Source organism: Zosterops lateralis (assembly GCF_965231275.1).
Source record: "Zosterops lateralis genome assembly, chromosome: 3".
Classification (NCBI taxonomy): domain Eukaryota; kingdom Metazoa; phylum Chordata; class Aves; order Passeriformes; family Zosteropidae; genus Zosterops; species Zosterops lateralis.
This window is the reverse complement of record NC_139764.1, coordinates 64,866,397-64,881,305: the sequence shown is the minus strand read 5'-3', so window position 1 is coordinate 64,881,305 and position 14,909 is coordinate 64,866,397. Positions and strand designations below refer to the sequence as shown.

The following is a 14,909-nucleotide window of genomic DNA, read 5'->3' as shown; positions in this document are numbered from 1 at the left end:
CAATTTGCCTTTGAGTCTGTGCTTTTTGCGTGGGATTTCATTTCATTCACCCTTATTCTAATAATCTTGTATACAAGAAAGGGCATGGGGCACAAACGACATGTCCTCAATAGAGTCTGTAATAAATTGTTATTTATTACAAATAAGTCATCTGCATACTAATATCTTTCCATATTAAAAGGGTAAATTTACACAGATACCAATACAAAACTAAGTCAGAATTCCTATCTGGGCTACAATATGACCATCCACACACTGTTTCTCAGTGGACTGGACTGCAATATGTAGATATTATGAAAATCAAGTGATATATTATTTTGTTTCTTTCTCCCTCACACAATGCCTACCTGTAGTGTCAATATGTTTGTTCACTCTTTTCTTATTGTCTTCCTCTCTCCTTCTTGTTTGTTTTTCCAGCCTCATTTCTGAAGATGGAGTTGGATTTTGCAGCTATTAAATATGACCATTAAAAAAAATAATTAAATGTAGGGTCTGTTCAGTTTCATAAAGTCAGGATATTTTCCAGGTCCTGAAATCACCCCTATTTGCACTTAACCCAGGAGCTACATTATTTGGGGCAATTCTAGGCAATGAGAACACAATTCCCTGTAGCATGGCTCCACCTCCAGTATTTTGCTATGAATTTTCTTTTTATCTTATTTTGCAATTTTGTTGCTTAAAATATACTCTGTTACCATTTTCTAGTCGCATTCTGTCAAAGCTTAGCCAAATACATGCTAAGTAAAACAAAAGCGAAGCAGTGAGCCCCTTCTGTATGATATAATATTGACCACTCTGAGCAATTAAAGCTTTCACTTGAGGAAGACTTAATCAAGGAAGTTAAATGAGAGCCTTTCTTTTCCTCATCCCAGCTTTGTATTGTTTGCAGTATATTAAAGTCTGTACAGATGTTAAAAGACCTTACCTGTTTGTGCTCTGCTGAAAACCTGATTTTCTTGTTGTTTCCTTGCATCGAGCCACTTACTCTCTCAAGCTGCAGTCTTCCTCTGCCACCTACCTCCCTCTGTCTGAAATATTATCTAAAAGAGTGGAAAGAAAGATGCTTCTATAATGAAAGCATCTACAGGAATTAAAACCTTTGTATAAAACCACTTTCTTTTTCAAAACAAAATATGCAAAGGTACGATTGTGCAATCAAAATCACTGAGACTGGACATTGCAGAGAATCTATATATTGCAATTACATCAGGAGCTTAGTGACTGTATTGATAGGTCTGGTGCTTAAGAAACCTCAAAAGAGTGCAGACACAACCTTTTTCTGCTTTCACATGAAAGCAATTAGAAAAAAAAAAAAAAAAAAAAGAAAAATAAAAGAAAGCATAAATCCCACCTATTTTGTGCATGGAAGTGATTGCTAAGGAAAATTTTAATTGAAATTATCTTCCTGCTCTCAGCACAGAAAAATTATGCATTGTAGGTATTGTATACAAATACAAAAGCTATGTATCTTAGTGAATGAATCTCACAACAAGCCAGATTCATCTTCTGGTGGCTCAGTGCTGAGAGGGAGAAGGAGGTACACACTGACTCATCTCAGATCTGAATGTGACAAAACACCTGCATCAGAGAAGCTGCTGTCTCTGCCTCTGAAGGCAAAACTGAGTCTGTTCCTATGCTGACTTGGGGGAAATCTTCTATGAACTTTCCTATTGCGAAATCAAGTCCTAAATGCAATGCATTCAGTGTGTTCTCACGCGTGTGGATGTATTCCCTCATGACAGCTCTGGATTTCCCTCCCAGCCCTGCATAACGACCTCCTCATCTGCCGCCATCAGTAGAGGGGAGACAGGTGATGCCTCTGGCCCGTCAGGGCTGGGCAGGACAGCTGAGTGACACACACCAGATGCTGCACCCTGGGCTAGGCTGCACCTCCCCTGGAAACACATCAGGGAGCAAAAATCACCACATACGTTCCAGCTGCTGCACAGCATGTCACTGGAGCAGACACGCTGTCACATGTACAAATGCACACCAAACAGTGTCCATACGTGTGGTTAATTAGCAGCTAACAGTTAGTTCTTGGAGGTGTAAGGGGGAAAAAAGGAAAAGGGGAAAAAAAAAATCATACCTTCAAAGGTAGATCAAAATTAACTATACAAGCTCTCTGAGATTGAAACACAGGTTTTCAGGACAGTGAAGGAGACAATTATCCCCTTATTTTTACTTTGCGTTTTACTCTATTTATAATACTGATTTTTATCTTTAATGTCAGCTAATTCAGTATCCACAAAATCTACCAAGCCAGAAGCTCTTGAATCTAAAGTCTTCTGTATTAATACAGACCCATAGGCTGGACCTCAAAAACACCCCTGAGAACACCATGGTAACAGTTGCCAAGCCCTAAAAAAAACAAAAAAGCTTTTAGGGATGTGCAGCACAATGGCTGACAAGATAAGAAAGAGGAACAGCATTATCTATCTTCATTCATTTCAGCCAAATCTGACCCATGGAAACTCACAAGCAGTGCATTCAGCTGTAAGTTAAGTATGTACTGAGTCCTACAGGCAGATTGAGGCATCAGACAGTAAAGTAGAGAGCAAGAGCAAGAAGACTAGTGAAACTGAATTTATCATCTCATGGAAGAGGCATGGGACAATTTAAGTGATACACACAGCAAATAGACAAAAAATAAAACAACAACAAAACAACAACAAAACAACAACAACAACAACAACAAAAAAAAAAAAAAAAAAAAAAAAAAAAAAGAAAAAGAAAAGAAAAGAAAAGAAAAGACCAACAACAAAAAACACCACCACAACAAAAAGACCCCAAGAAACAAGTCAACACACAATCTACACTATTTTAGAAATATGACTACTGTCACATAGGAGTATAGTATATGAACATTGTGTAGGAATATTTGTATTAGCTCATTTGTGGACTGTGCAAGATGATAATCAGTAACTTGAAAGTTGATATGAAATCAAACCAATAAAACCAATAAATTTAGCAGGTAACATAGTAACAAGAAGACTGGTGAGTAAAGTGAGTATTGGGATGTTCGGCAATACCTGAGTCTGTTGCTGAGTCTCTTGGCATTCTCAAGAACAAATAGCATATAAATGGAGTTGTTTGAAGAGTTGCATATCTGTCACCAAGGAAGACAAGTGATGGAAAATGTCTTAGAAAGGATGACTGTGAAAAGCATCATGAGCAGATGTCATAGGCTCACATGGGATCATCAGTTTTCAGCCTAGTTACTTGCAACGTCAGTTAGATATGTAAGAGTTTAGAAGAAATTCTAAAGGTTCACAATGCCATCAGCTCCTCACCACCAAGCAGTCCATGACTTTATGTACTTGTAGTATCAAAACTGAAAATAGAGTGGTCATCCAGTGGGAGAGCACATCACTATGATGTCTTTAAAATTGTGTTATGGCAAAACCCCAATAGTTATAAGTATCAGTTGCAAAGAAGGTATTTTACTTTGTGTATACCTTCAGCAAGAGAAACGTTAGAAAAACAACTAATTCTTGCCTCAATACTTTTAAAACAATGTTGAAAAATTGTGTAGGTTGCAAATAAATTGTACAAAAACTATTAGAGGAATTGCAGTGGAAAGTTAAGGAGCTCCATCTATTTTGGCAGGAAAAAATATTATATGGAATAAAATCAATTTCATAAGAGAAAATATTACATACAAAAGGACTGTTTAGATAAATGAACTAAGGCATTACATGAACCAACAGCTGGAGGCTAAAGCCAAGCCAGCCCAAGCTGGAAGAGAAAAACACTAAAGTCTGCTAAGCAGCGTGGCAAACGGCTGCAGCGAGGGCTGGATTCTCCACCCACCGCATGGTATCTCCTATTCGGAAAAGTATGCCTTACTGGAAACAGTGAAAGTCTCCCTGAGCTTCTAAAGAAGTATATTATGAACAGCAAGAATGGTATAAGTAGTATGATTGGAAAATCAGAAATGTCCCTTCTGGATGATAAATACTTAATCCTTTTATTGAACACAATACTCAGTGCTCAAACCTTCACACACCAGAGGCTGGCAGGCTGGCACTGGATGTGGGAAGGTGAGCAACAAATGTGGTCAGTGCTAACATGTTTTTGTCCCAGTCTCTCTGAATGTTGATGTTTAGTTTCATGATCTGTTTACTTTTCTGGTGAACCATCTGCAGTAGTACCCAATTCTTGTTTTGTAAAAAGTTCCAGCTTAGTTGGAAGATAACACTGACTTGCTTTATGGGAATGTTTTCTGAGGCAAGTTGTAGCTTTCTGCATCTCACTGTTTATCAGAACCTATCCTTATTCCTAAGAAGATTTTTCTTTTCATACTATTGCTGTGGAACATTGTATGAACCAGTGTATGGCTTAAGAGTAGGACCATGCTGTGATGGTACACAGCCAGTTCTTAACCCATGTCCTTTCTAAAATTGTGCTTTCCTTTACTGCTGTCATAATTTTCTCTCTGAGGTAACTCAGCTGTTTCTTTCCAAGTTTTTGTAATTCCTTGTGTGACTCAATCCACCTAAAATTCTTTAGTTAAGAGCAAGGAGGACTGGTTTTTTATAACTGTAAATACACTGTGAGATCATTAGTGAATATAGTTTCTGACCCTTGGTTTCCAGGATAATTTCCTATACCAGGACTAATTTCACAGATGCACCAAAGAGGCAAAATACTGCCAACATTTTTGCATTAATGTTTGTATTGCTCTGCATTAAGACACTGCAGTTTACTTGTGTCTTACACTGCACAGTTTTACAGTCGAATAACTACCTATAAAAGAGACTTGATTCATACCAAGCCACATCAGACCTGATTTCCCTAGCATATACTTGGACATGAGATAAAACCCCTGAACTCAGCCCTCGAGGGGAGATTCTCCAGGGTACACAAGCTAGACCACCTGCCACATCACAGTCACACATGTTGCTGTTACACCTTGGGCTTCTCCACACAAGGGAATGCTCAGCCTTGGCCAATGTCAGGTCATACCTTTGCTATGGCACAGAGTCCTGGTGAAGGGCTGGTCTGAAGAGCAGGAAGCCATGCTGTGTCCTTGGAGCAGGTGTTCATTGGACCTGCCCTCTGAGAAATGGGCTTTTTTTGGTACCTTGTCCTGGTACCAGCACACTATTACCTTTGAAACAGGCACACAGGTCTGTGTGTGCTAGGAAAGCTCCCGACCTCTCACAAGCAGGGACATAGAGGAGAAGTGAGATCCTGTTGTCCCAAGTGAGATCTCTCAGTCTCTCACGGTGAGGAAGCAAAGGCTGTTCTTTAGCTGACTGCTTTAATTTGGACACCAGCCACAGAGTGAGTCCTTCTCTCTACTGTGGCTATTTGCTTACTGTTCAGGAGAAATAAAATTACAGAGTATAGGTTACTTCTCTTATTTTAAACCGTAATACCCAGAGGTCATCCCCTCATTTTCTTGACCACCAACACAAAATTGGTTCTCATGGGGGAAGGAGCTACACTGAAGCAGAGCCCACAGCTACAGTGTTTCAGGTTGCACTGCTGTATGAAAAACTAATTTCCCAAACTAGAATAGGGAAAAAGAGATTTGTTTAAATATGAATGTTAACACTTGCATCTGGTGCAGAAAACATTGAAACATGCTCATTAGGCACTGAAATATGATTTTGGTGAACAACAGGCACTCAAAACAATTTCTAGCACTTGGAATATAAAAATTGCATTTTGAAGAAAACAAAACAGAGTCAGTGTGCAGTTTTAAATATGATGTTTTTTCTGCTAAAATCAGTTTAAATATTTCTGCGTCTTCAGAATTCAGTATGTTCATTGTTTTCAGATTTTCCCTGATACTTTTGTAACCAATCAGCATTTGAAAACTGAGTAATATTCTTTCTCTTGTATTTTCTATATTTTTTCTGCTTTATTACAAGTGCTTAAAACAAAACAAAATGGGTCTCTTCTCGCAGTGGTTGTTACCTGTACCATGAAGCTGAACGTTTCAAAGAGTTGATATTGAAATGAAAACTTACATCTCTGTTAAAAAATAAACTTGCCGCCTATGCAACTCCTTTAAAATGATCAGTGAAGACACATTCACCTATTTACAACTCTGCGTGTCATACTCAGCAGAAAGCCAGGGAGTAAATCCAGTTTACCTTCATGATAATTTGTTGTTTTGACACGACTTTGCCCTCGGCGTAGTTTTAGTTTCTATTAAACGCAAAAGCATCGCTGTTCCCGGGATTTGTAATGATTCAAAAGTTTCTGGGGAGATTCCTCCTCGGGAGCAACTGGTTTTTCCTCCTTCGGTTTATCAGACTTCTCAACTCCTGTGGCTTTGGTGGTGGCATTTTCTGGCGGACGCCGGGCTCGGTAGGATTTGGATGGGGTCACCCAGACCCCTGCCTTTCCTGGAGCGGGGGCATCCTCCCCTGGGCAGCACCCGGCACAGGAGGCACGAGGAATGTAATGAAGTGAATGAAATAAAATAAAAAGCAGGAGGAGACGCGTTGACTCGCAGGGTAAGCCCCCATCTCCCGCCGAGCCCCGGTGTCCCCCCGCACCCCGCCATTCTCCTGCGTGGCCGGAGCTCCCCCCGCGCCTCCCGGCCCGCTGCTCCCGGGCAGTCCCGCCTGCGGAACGGGGGGTCTCCCTGCTGCCCTGGCCTCTGCCAGGAGCTCCCCCTGCGCCTCCCGGCCCGCTGCTCCCGGGCAGACCCGCCTGCGGAACGGGGGGTCTCCCTGCTGCCCTGGCCTCTGCCACCCGCCAGGCCCGGGGCTGAGATTCCCTCGGCGGCCGGGGAGCCCCGCCAGTCCCGGGAGTCCCGCTATAGGAAGGGCAGCAGGCAGGGAAAGGAGGCAGAGAGGGGGTGTCAGCACAGCCCAGCGCAGCCTCATCCCCCCTCACTCCTCCCACCAGTGCGTGGTGCCTCTTAACCCCCGGGAGCCTCCCTCCCCCGAAGCATTGCTCCACTTTGCAGAACACGAGTTGATGAGGAAAAAAATCCTTCTCGGCCGCGGCCAGCCATGAGCTGTCTGGATGTTATGTACCAAGTTTACGGTCCTCCCCAGCCCTACTTCGCAGCAGCCTACGGCCCCTACCCCCAGGTACGTGTGGGGGACAGCGGTGAGGAGGCAGAAGGTGGGAGGGGTATCGTCTGGAGGATGGCCGTCTGGGGCCTCACCAAAGGGAAAATGGGAAAAGGAGAAGGGGAGGGGAAAGGGGGGGCGGGAGGGGGGAGATCTGGGAGCCTGCGATGGTGAGCGGAGCAGAACCGCATCCCACCTTGGCGCGGGGCTCGGCAGGGTACGTACCCCGGCGGGATGCCTCGGGCCAGAGGGCGCGATTTTAACCCTCTGCAGGAATTTTAGGGGGGTTGTTTGCCTAATTGTTTATTTTAAAATATTCGCTTGTTTGTTTCCTTTACCGGGACGGGCTACTTCCGAGCGCGGCGGGTCGGGGTGCGATGTCCAGGCTGTGCGGGGACCGTCGGGGGCTTCCCGGGGCATCGCTCTCCCTGCGCTCCGGCATCCACGGGAGCCGCTTGGGACAGAGCTTTTACAGCCGCCTCGGAGGGGTGCTCCGGAGTTACGCTCTGGGAGTGCGGGAGGCGAGACAGACGGGGGATTGCGGGGTTTCCCCGGTTTGGCGGTGGCGGAGCAAACCGCGCCCGCCAAGGGGAGCAGGGGCTGCAGGATGCTCCCCTCTCCCGGGGCGCTCTCGGCGGGACCCCAGGACGTGCCCCAGCCCCTCGGGTGCCCCAGAGCTGCGGGTGCTTCCTGAGCTGGAGCCGCGTCCCGCCGCCTCCCCGCGTGTAACTCCCTCCGCCCGGGCGGTGGCGGCTCCCGGCTGATCCCGAGGTGTCCCGGCAAGGATGGCTCCGGCCGCCGGGATGTTTGGGGTGTCAGGGCAAGGATGGCTCCGGCCGCCGGGATGTTTGGGGTGTCAGGGCAAGGATGGCTCCGGCCGCCGGGATGTTTGGGGTGTCAGGGCAAGGATGGCTCCGGCCGCCGGGATGTTTGGGGCGCGCCCGGCCCCGCGTGGGTCAGCCCCGGCTCCCCGGGCTGCACCTGCTGCACACCGCTTTCCTTTTAGCCTTTTCTGCGCTCCCGGTTTTCCTCTTAGCCTTACCTCTACCAGAATTAATTCCTTCCTCCCGGGGCATAACGAAAAGACGATGGATATAGAGAAGAGCGTGGCGGTCCCTGTGCCGCCCCAGCGCCCGGCGGCGGGGCCCGGGACCCGTCACAAATAGCAGATGATGTCTCCCTCCACCTTGCCTTCCCTCCCACCGCCCCCTCAGCCCCCGGCTCATGACATTATTGGGGGAATGATCATTACCTCAATGGCCGAACCGGCAGCCAAGCGGAAAGGCGGCCGTCGCGACGAGTGACATTATCGAATATATCGCGTCTCGGCCCAAGCCTCTGCCCCGTCTGCTCGGTTCTTTTCCCGCCGGCCGGCCCAAGGCTGTGCCCGCAGCGGCCAAGGCCGGGCTCCGCGTCCCAGCGCTTATTGCTAAGGAACCCTCAGCAGCTCAGACACACTAACGCGCCTAAAGACGGGACACATCCCGCAAACTTCACAGCGCCCGCTCTTTTCCCACTCGACGGAGCCCAGCAAAAGGAGATTAATCCTGTAGTAAATAGCTGGAGCCTCTCGGTGTCCAGGGAAATGCTGAGTTCTGCCCTGAAGTGTGTTTGAGACTGTCATTTCCCCCCTCTTTCCCTCTACCTCGTGCTGCGGGTTACGGGACACTCTTTGCACCAGACAGGGGTTTCGGAGCCAGGGGCCGAGCGGCTCCGGCCTTCTCTCAGCTGCCGGGGCTGCCCCCTGGGTGCTCGGCCGTGCCCCTGCCTTGCAGCCCCTCGGCGGCCCGGTCTACCCCGGAGGCAGCTGCAAAGAGCCTTTTCTTAGCGGGGCTTGGTGTTTGGTGCAGGGACCCAGCGGTGTGACCCCACCCCGCGGCTCTCCTGCTCCATCCCGTTTGACGCCTGTGGGTTTCGGTCCCCCAGCCCAATTTGCAGTCCCTTCTCTGTCCCCGGACTACAGAGGGCGAGATGGGGGTGTGGGGATTGTGGTGCACGCTGAGGGAAGGGCGGGCAGCCGAGGACGAGGCTGTGGCACCCTCAGACAGACGGCGGGAGCGGGCACAGGAGAGCACAGGGCGGGCCGGCGCACCTCGGCCTGCTGCCTGACCGGCCCCGTTTTCTTTCCTTCCCTGCAGAAACTCGCCTTTTACTCCAAAATGCAGGAAGCCCCGGAGAGCGGCAGCAGCGCCGGCAGCTCCTTCTCCAGCCACCCCGCGGCCAGCATCAAGGAGGAGGACTGCAGCCCCGAGAAGGAGCGACCCCCCGAGGCCGAGTACATCAGCTCCCGCTGCGTCCTCTTCACCTACTTCCAGGGGGACATCAGCGCCGTGGTGGACGAGCACTTCAGCCGGGCGCTGAGCCAGCCCAGCAGCTTCTCCCTGGGCAGCGCGAAGGCGGCGCGGGGCGCGGGCTCCTGGCGGGGTGAGCGGGGGCCGCGGGGGCGGTGGGGGCGACAAGGGCTCCCCTGGGCCGGCACCTCGTCCCCGCCTCGCCTGCGCATCCCGGCTCTATCCTCCCTCCCACCAGCGGCTGCTGCCCGGCGGGCAGCCCCTGGGAGCCCAGGCTAGGAGCTGCTTGGCCCTTGTAGGGTAAAAAAGGAAAGAACAAAGCCCTTCAGATTATCCATGGGTGGGGCATGGCCTGGGGGGAAAGCAGCCTGAGAAGTGGTGGGGGGGGAAAAATTGTCTTTTCACTGCAGGTGCTTTACCTGGAGGAGTCAGAGTGACTCCCAAAATGTGACTGTGACCAGTGTATTCCCCACTGACCCCAGCTCTCAGTTTAGAGTGATCATAGGGATGGAAGCAAAGCAAAAAGCAAATGTGGTAACCATCTCATCAGCTTCCCATCTCTAAAAAAAAAATGATTGTGTGTGTCCCTCTACCTTGCCCTGCACGTATCACCACCTTGATTGCTGCTGGAGCACTGACAAGAACTCTTAAGTTTCTGAAAACAAGGGCTTCCAGACCTGCCCATGGCCATGTGCTGGAAAGGCCAAGGCTGTGACTTATGCACACCTCTTTATCCATGCCTGATTCACACAGGACAGGCCCACAAGGGTAGTCAGGGTAGAGGGAAATAACCTTCCCCACACTTCATCTGCCACAGAGTTAGCACTGGCACTTCCTTGTGGGCAGTCTTAGTAACCCTCCCTTACAGGGCCACCTGCTCAGCCAGGGCTGGTTTCCCAGACCCTGCACACATTGTTGTCTGTAGTGTCTAAGAATATTTCATGGGTGAGAGATATTCAGTGCTGGAATTGATGGCATAGAGGAGGTTTTTTTCTCATCATGAACAGCTCCCCCTTCTCCCAAGCAATGTCAAGGCCCAGAGCTGACATACTTCCCTGGCAAAGAAGTACTAGGACATGGTTTTATTTCTTTCAGGAACAGTGTGCATTCCCTGTTAATCATGCATAACATCTACTTTTGCTATTAATAATCACCAGTCTATCTTGCATGTTGTTAGCTGGGCTGAGAAAATGTAAGGTCCTTTTCCTTTGCCCTGCCAATCTCCAAAGTTCTGCTCAGGGCTTCCCAAACATGTTGACAGTATACCTAAGAAACAGACCACTGTAATATATGGAGAATTGCTCTCAGATATTTGAGTAACCCAAACTTGCCTTTAGTCACATCTCTCACTGTTCCTGCCCACTTTGCAACTGCACTGAGGCAGCAGCTGCTTTCCAGGAAGCATTGGGCACAAATGCTTAGACAAGGAGATTATTACAAAAACAAACAAGAAAAACCCAGTCCTGAAAATTTAAGTGGTATATAGTAGCTCTCACTCAGTTTCTACTACTGAAGAGATGTTTTTCCCCCCTTAGGTAACAACCTTTTGCCAATCTACATATTAAGAGAAAGCTGGAGGATATAGTTACAGTTTCATGGATAAGCTGTAGGCTAGGTGTGTTAGATGTTTAGTTGGAGAGGAATCTGTACTTGTTTGGAGCAAGTTCTTATGTTTGCCATTTTTTTGTGGAATAAAGGGAATGAAAGGACTGATTTGGGTGGATCAGGGAGGGACAGAGCCCTAGGGGAAGCATATCAAGGTTCGCAGGGTGTGCTCATTGCTGACTTTCTTTCCCACTTCCTTCACCCAGATGGTTCCTTCCCAATGAGCCAGCGCATCTTCCCACCATCCTTCTGGAACAGCACGTACCAGCCCTCCTCGGTCCCCGCCAGCCTGGGCAGCCCCCTGGCAGCCGCCGCGCACAGCGAGCTGCCCTTCGCCGCTGCCACCGACCCCTACGCGCCCCCGTCCCTGCACGGCCACCTGCACCAGGGTGGCCCCGAGCCCTGGCACCACGCCCACCACCACCACCACCATCACCACCACCACCCCTACATCGGGACACAGAGCACGGCCTACCCCCGCCCCACCGCCATGCACGAGGTCTACGGGCCCCACTTCGACCCCCGGTACGGCTCCCTGCTGGTGCCCACCGCCTCCGTCCGCCCCCACCGCCTCACGCCCGCCGCCGTGTCCTCGCCTGTCAGCCCCCCATGTGAACTGGGCAAGAGCGAAGCAGGTGCTGCTGCAGCCTGGACAACGCCGGGCCCCTTCCCCAACGCCACAGGAGACATGGCACAGAGCATTGGCCTCAATGTGGACACAGGTAATGAGCTGCCCTCGGTCCCTCCAGGTCCCCTGGCTCAGCTGCATCCCTGCTCCCTGATTCCACATCCTCCATAGCAGTAGGGAAGAACTCATGGGGGCTGAGGTTATGCTGTGGGGGAATGAAGTGAGGGTGGAAGCCCCATGCATGACATCTGAGCTCTGACCTGGGTGCTCTTCTTGGGGCTTTCAGGCCAGACAAGTGAGTAAGGGAGAGGAGGGATAGGAGAGGCCAACACATCACATCTCCACAATGTTATTCAAATTTCTGATGCCCTCAAACATGCCCTGAGGCTACAGGTTGCTTTGAGGTACTTTTGTCCATGCCCTGGTCTTGCTCCCTACATTGAGCAGCAAGATCTGGGAGCAGAATGGAGCAGCCCAAAGATCAGTGCTTGGCCACATCCATGTGCTGCCCTGAGGGGTCATTTCTAGACACCCTGCATGTTAATGCATTAGCTCCTCTCCCTATTTACCTTTTCCTTCCAGTTTTTGAGAAGAAAGTACAATTGCATTTGCTGAGCAAAAAAGGCAGTGGTCTTACCCTGTTAGTGCCAGTTGAGGTGTCTGGAATCAAGGCTGTGGCTGTGGTGCTGACAAAAATGGGTACACAGGCACAGCCAGCAACAGCAGATCCTGGGTGGCTGTGAAGGGAAGGAAAGTCTGCTTCATGCTGGTTTCCTTATTGCAGCCGCTAATGGCTCCTTATGGTGTCCTCACTTTAAGCAGGAGGGATGTGTGCCTTTCTCCAGTCTGGCTTGGGCTCTTCTCCTTGTTTCATAGCCTTCTGGGGCTCTGGAGATCCCATGCTTTAGACTGATCTCAGCTGGCAAGGAATGCAATTTGTTTTCCTCTGTTCTTAAATGCCTGCACCTATTTTTCTTCTTCCCTTTTTTTTTTTTTTTTTTTTTTTTTCTTCTCTCCATTCTCAGGTTTGCAACCTCAGGATAAAAGCAAGGATCTGTACTGGTTTTAGAGCTGTCCTTCACTCTTCTTCCCCTGGCTCTCCCCTGTAGCTCTCTACCCGTTAGACATGGTGGCATTCAGAGCTGAAATCGGGTCAGTTTGTAACAGCTTCTGATCTTGGTTTGCAGCTCGCCGTTACTCCTTCTGTGGTGGATCCCTTCTGAGCTGATGTGCTGACTCAAAGACTCTCAGATCCCCCCTTGCCCTTTTCCAGCACACCGTGGCCCTGCTGCTCAGGGAAAGACAACGGGATTTAAAAGGACCTGGCATTGCAAGGGCGATACTTTAGACGTGTTTTGGGAAGGAAAGTCGTTCTATTGCAAGAGGAGAGCCAAAGACGTTGAACTTCTATTTAAGCAGACCCCACAGCCAGACCTGCAGCCAGACTACTCTGAAAGAGTAAAATGACATCTTGGATGGTGATGCAAAACCACTGGCCTTCATACAGAGGAAATTGTGGGGGTTTTTTTGTGGTGTGAATATTTTTTTATGGCAGTGAAAGTGATTTCTTGAATGCAACCATGGGAAAGCTACTAAGCAGTTTTGAACTGGATTTTTATTTCGCATTATAGAAAAGTAAAAGGAGAAGAAATTGGAACATACGAACATTTTTGGATTATCAAGGAACTGGACAGATTTTTCAGCTTTGTGGTTGTGAGTGGCAAGCGTCTGACTGGGGCCACCTGCCCTGGACTTACAGATATGCAGCTGTTCCCCTCACAACTGCTTAAATCCCAGAAAGACAAAAACCAAGGTGGCACTTCTCAGAGTTTGGCACATTTGCATTGGCTGTGTAACAGTTGTTTGGTTGGGGGTGGGGTTGTTTGTTTGGTTTTGGTTGGGTTTGGGGTTTGTGGGGTTTTTTTTTTGTTTTTTTTTTTTGTTTTTTTTTTGTTTTTTTGTTTTTTTTTTGGTTTTTTTTGGGTTTTTTTGGGTTTTTTTGTTTGTTTTTTTTTTTTTTACAATAAATATTTTCTGGTGAAAGTTAAACCCGCTTAAAGCAGGGGGAGAAAGGAATCTGACGAAGAATGGCTCACCTCCAACCCAACAGCCTTTAAAGGGAAAACCAGAGCGAAAAGCACATGATGGACATTAGTTCTGAGTTTTCTCTAACACTTCCCTTTGTCTACTTGTTGCTGTCATTTTGCCACTTTAGTAGTTGTTTTGTTTGGGGTTTTTTGAAAGGGGGAATTAGATATTTAACAATAGCAAAGCTGTATTAAAGGCATCTCCTTCTTTCACCCTGTGTACTTTAATGAAGAATTAAAGCTAAATAAGAGAAATGAAGCAAACTGGAAACTTCAGGATAAAGCAGAAATCACATCTCTCACGTGGATGAAGTGAGTTATTTTATTATTTTGCATGAAAGATAAATAGAAATCCTAGCAGCTGATAATACTTTCTTGGTGAGTAAAATACACAAAGATAAATACAAAAGGTAAGAAAATATGAGACCATTGCAGTGCTACATTTTAGAATACAGTGTGTCTGTAAAATTGGTTGAAGTAAAGGAACTCCTCTGTATTTCTTATGCTAGAAGAGGGGACTCTAGCATATAGAATTGCTATTGCAGTGGTAAATTAAAATGTTACTACCAGCTGATGAATAATTAATGAAACAGGGCAGAAATGGCACTTATCCTATACTTAAAAGCTGACTTTTTTAATAGACAAAACATCTGATCCTAATACTACTTTGTTTTGGGTTTTTCTCTCTCTCTTTTTTTTTTTTTTTTTGTAATGTCTTTGAAGCTGACAAATTTTAAAGCTTATAGTAGGAAATTCCTAACATTACCCCCTGACACTAGGAGAAGCAGTAGAAAATGAACTTTTGTGCTGCAATGAGAGTTTTTACTTCCCAAACTCTCACATAATTTGGCATGATGTTCACTGTGTGTCAGAAGTCGAGTTATGAATAAAACCCAAACTTGCTTCTCCTAGGTTTGGTGATAACTCAGTTTCTGGGAAAGAATAGGGATCCTAACAGAAAGATTTTGACAAAGCAGTGTGAGAACATACTGTGAGAAGCCGACCAGGAGCACCCCTGGCCAGAGCTTAGCAAACGACAGGGGTGGACTTGCCATGATTCCTTCAGCCAGAAAAACTGACGGGCATTTTTCCCTCAGCCTCCAAAGAGCCAGAGCCCAGACAAGCTGCAAAGGGCTTGACCCCAGAATTTACACTATTTGTTAAACCAAAAACATTCCAAGGTGTTTCTCAGGGAAAAAGGCACCAGCTTTTTGCAGGAAAAAAGTAACCAAAACCAGTGTTTAACTGCAAAAGCTTA

The 14,909-nt window shown here is 47.6% G+C and overlaps 1 protein-coding gene across 1 annotated transcript; it reads left to right on the top strand.

Annotated features, from left to right (window-relative positions):
• The first annotated feature begins 6,939 nt into the window (after positions 1-6,939).
• VGLL2 (vestigial like family member 2) lies at positions 6,940-14,440 on the top strand. The gene is made up of 4 exons (XM_083857363.1): positions 6,940-7,058; positions 9,179-9,464; positions 11,143-11,658; positions 12,590-14,440. The coding sequence occupies exons 1-4, from the start codon at positions 6,978-6,980 to the stop codon at positions 12,631-12,633; spliced, it is 927 nt and encodes a 308-aa protein (XP_083713489.1). The 5' UTR covers positions 6,940-6,977; the 3' UTR covers positions 12,634-14,440.
• Positions 14,441-14,909: the final 469 nt, after the last annotated feature.

Excerpts from the sequence above, each read along its gene's own strand:
- VGLL2 (XM_083857363.1), top strand. The coding sequence starts at position 6,978 with ATGAGCTGTCTGGATGTTATGTACCAAGTTTACGGTCCTCCCCAGCCC. Across the intron at positions 7,059-9,178 it reads CCTACGGCCCCTACCCCCAG|AAACTCGCCTTTTACTCCAA; the intron begins GTACGTGTGGGG and ends CCTTCCCTGCAG. Across the intron at positions 9,465-11,142 it reads GGGCGCGGGCTCCTGGCGGG|ATGGTTCCTTCCCAATGAGC; the intron begins GTGAGCGGGGGC and ends TCCTTCACCCAG.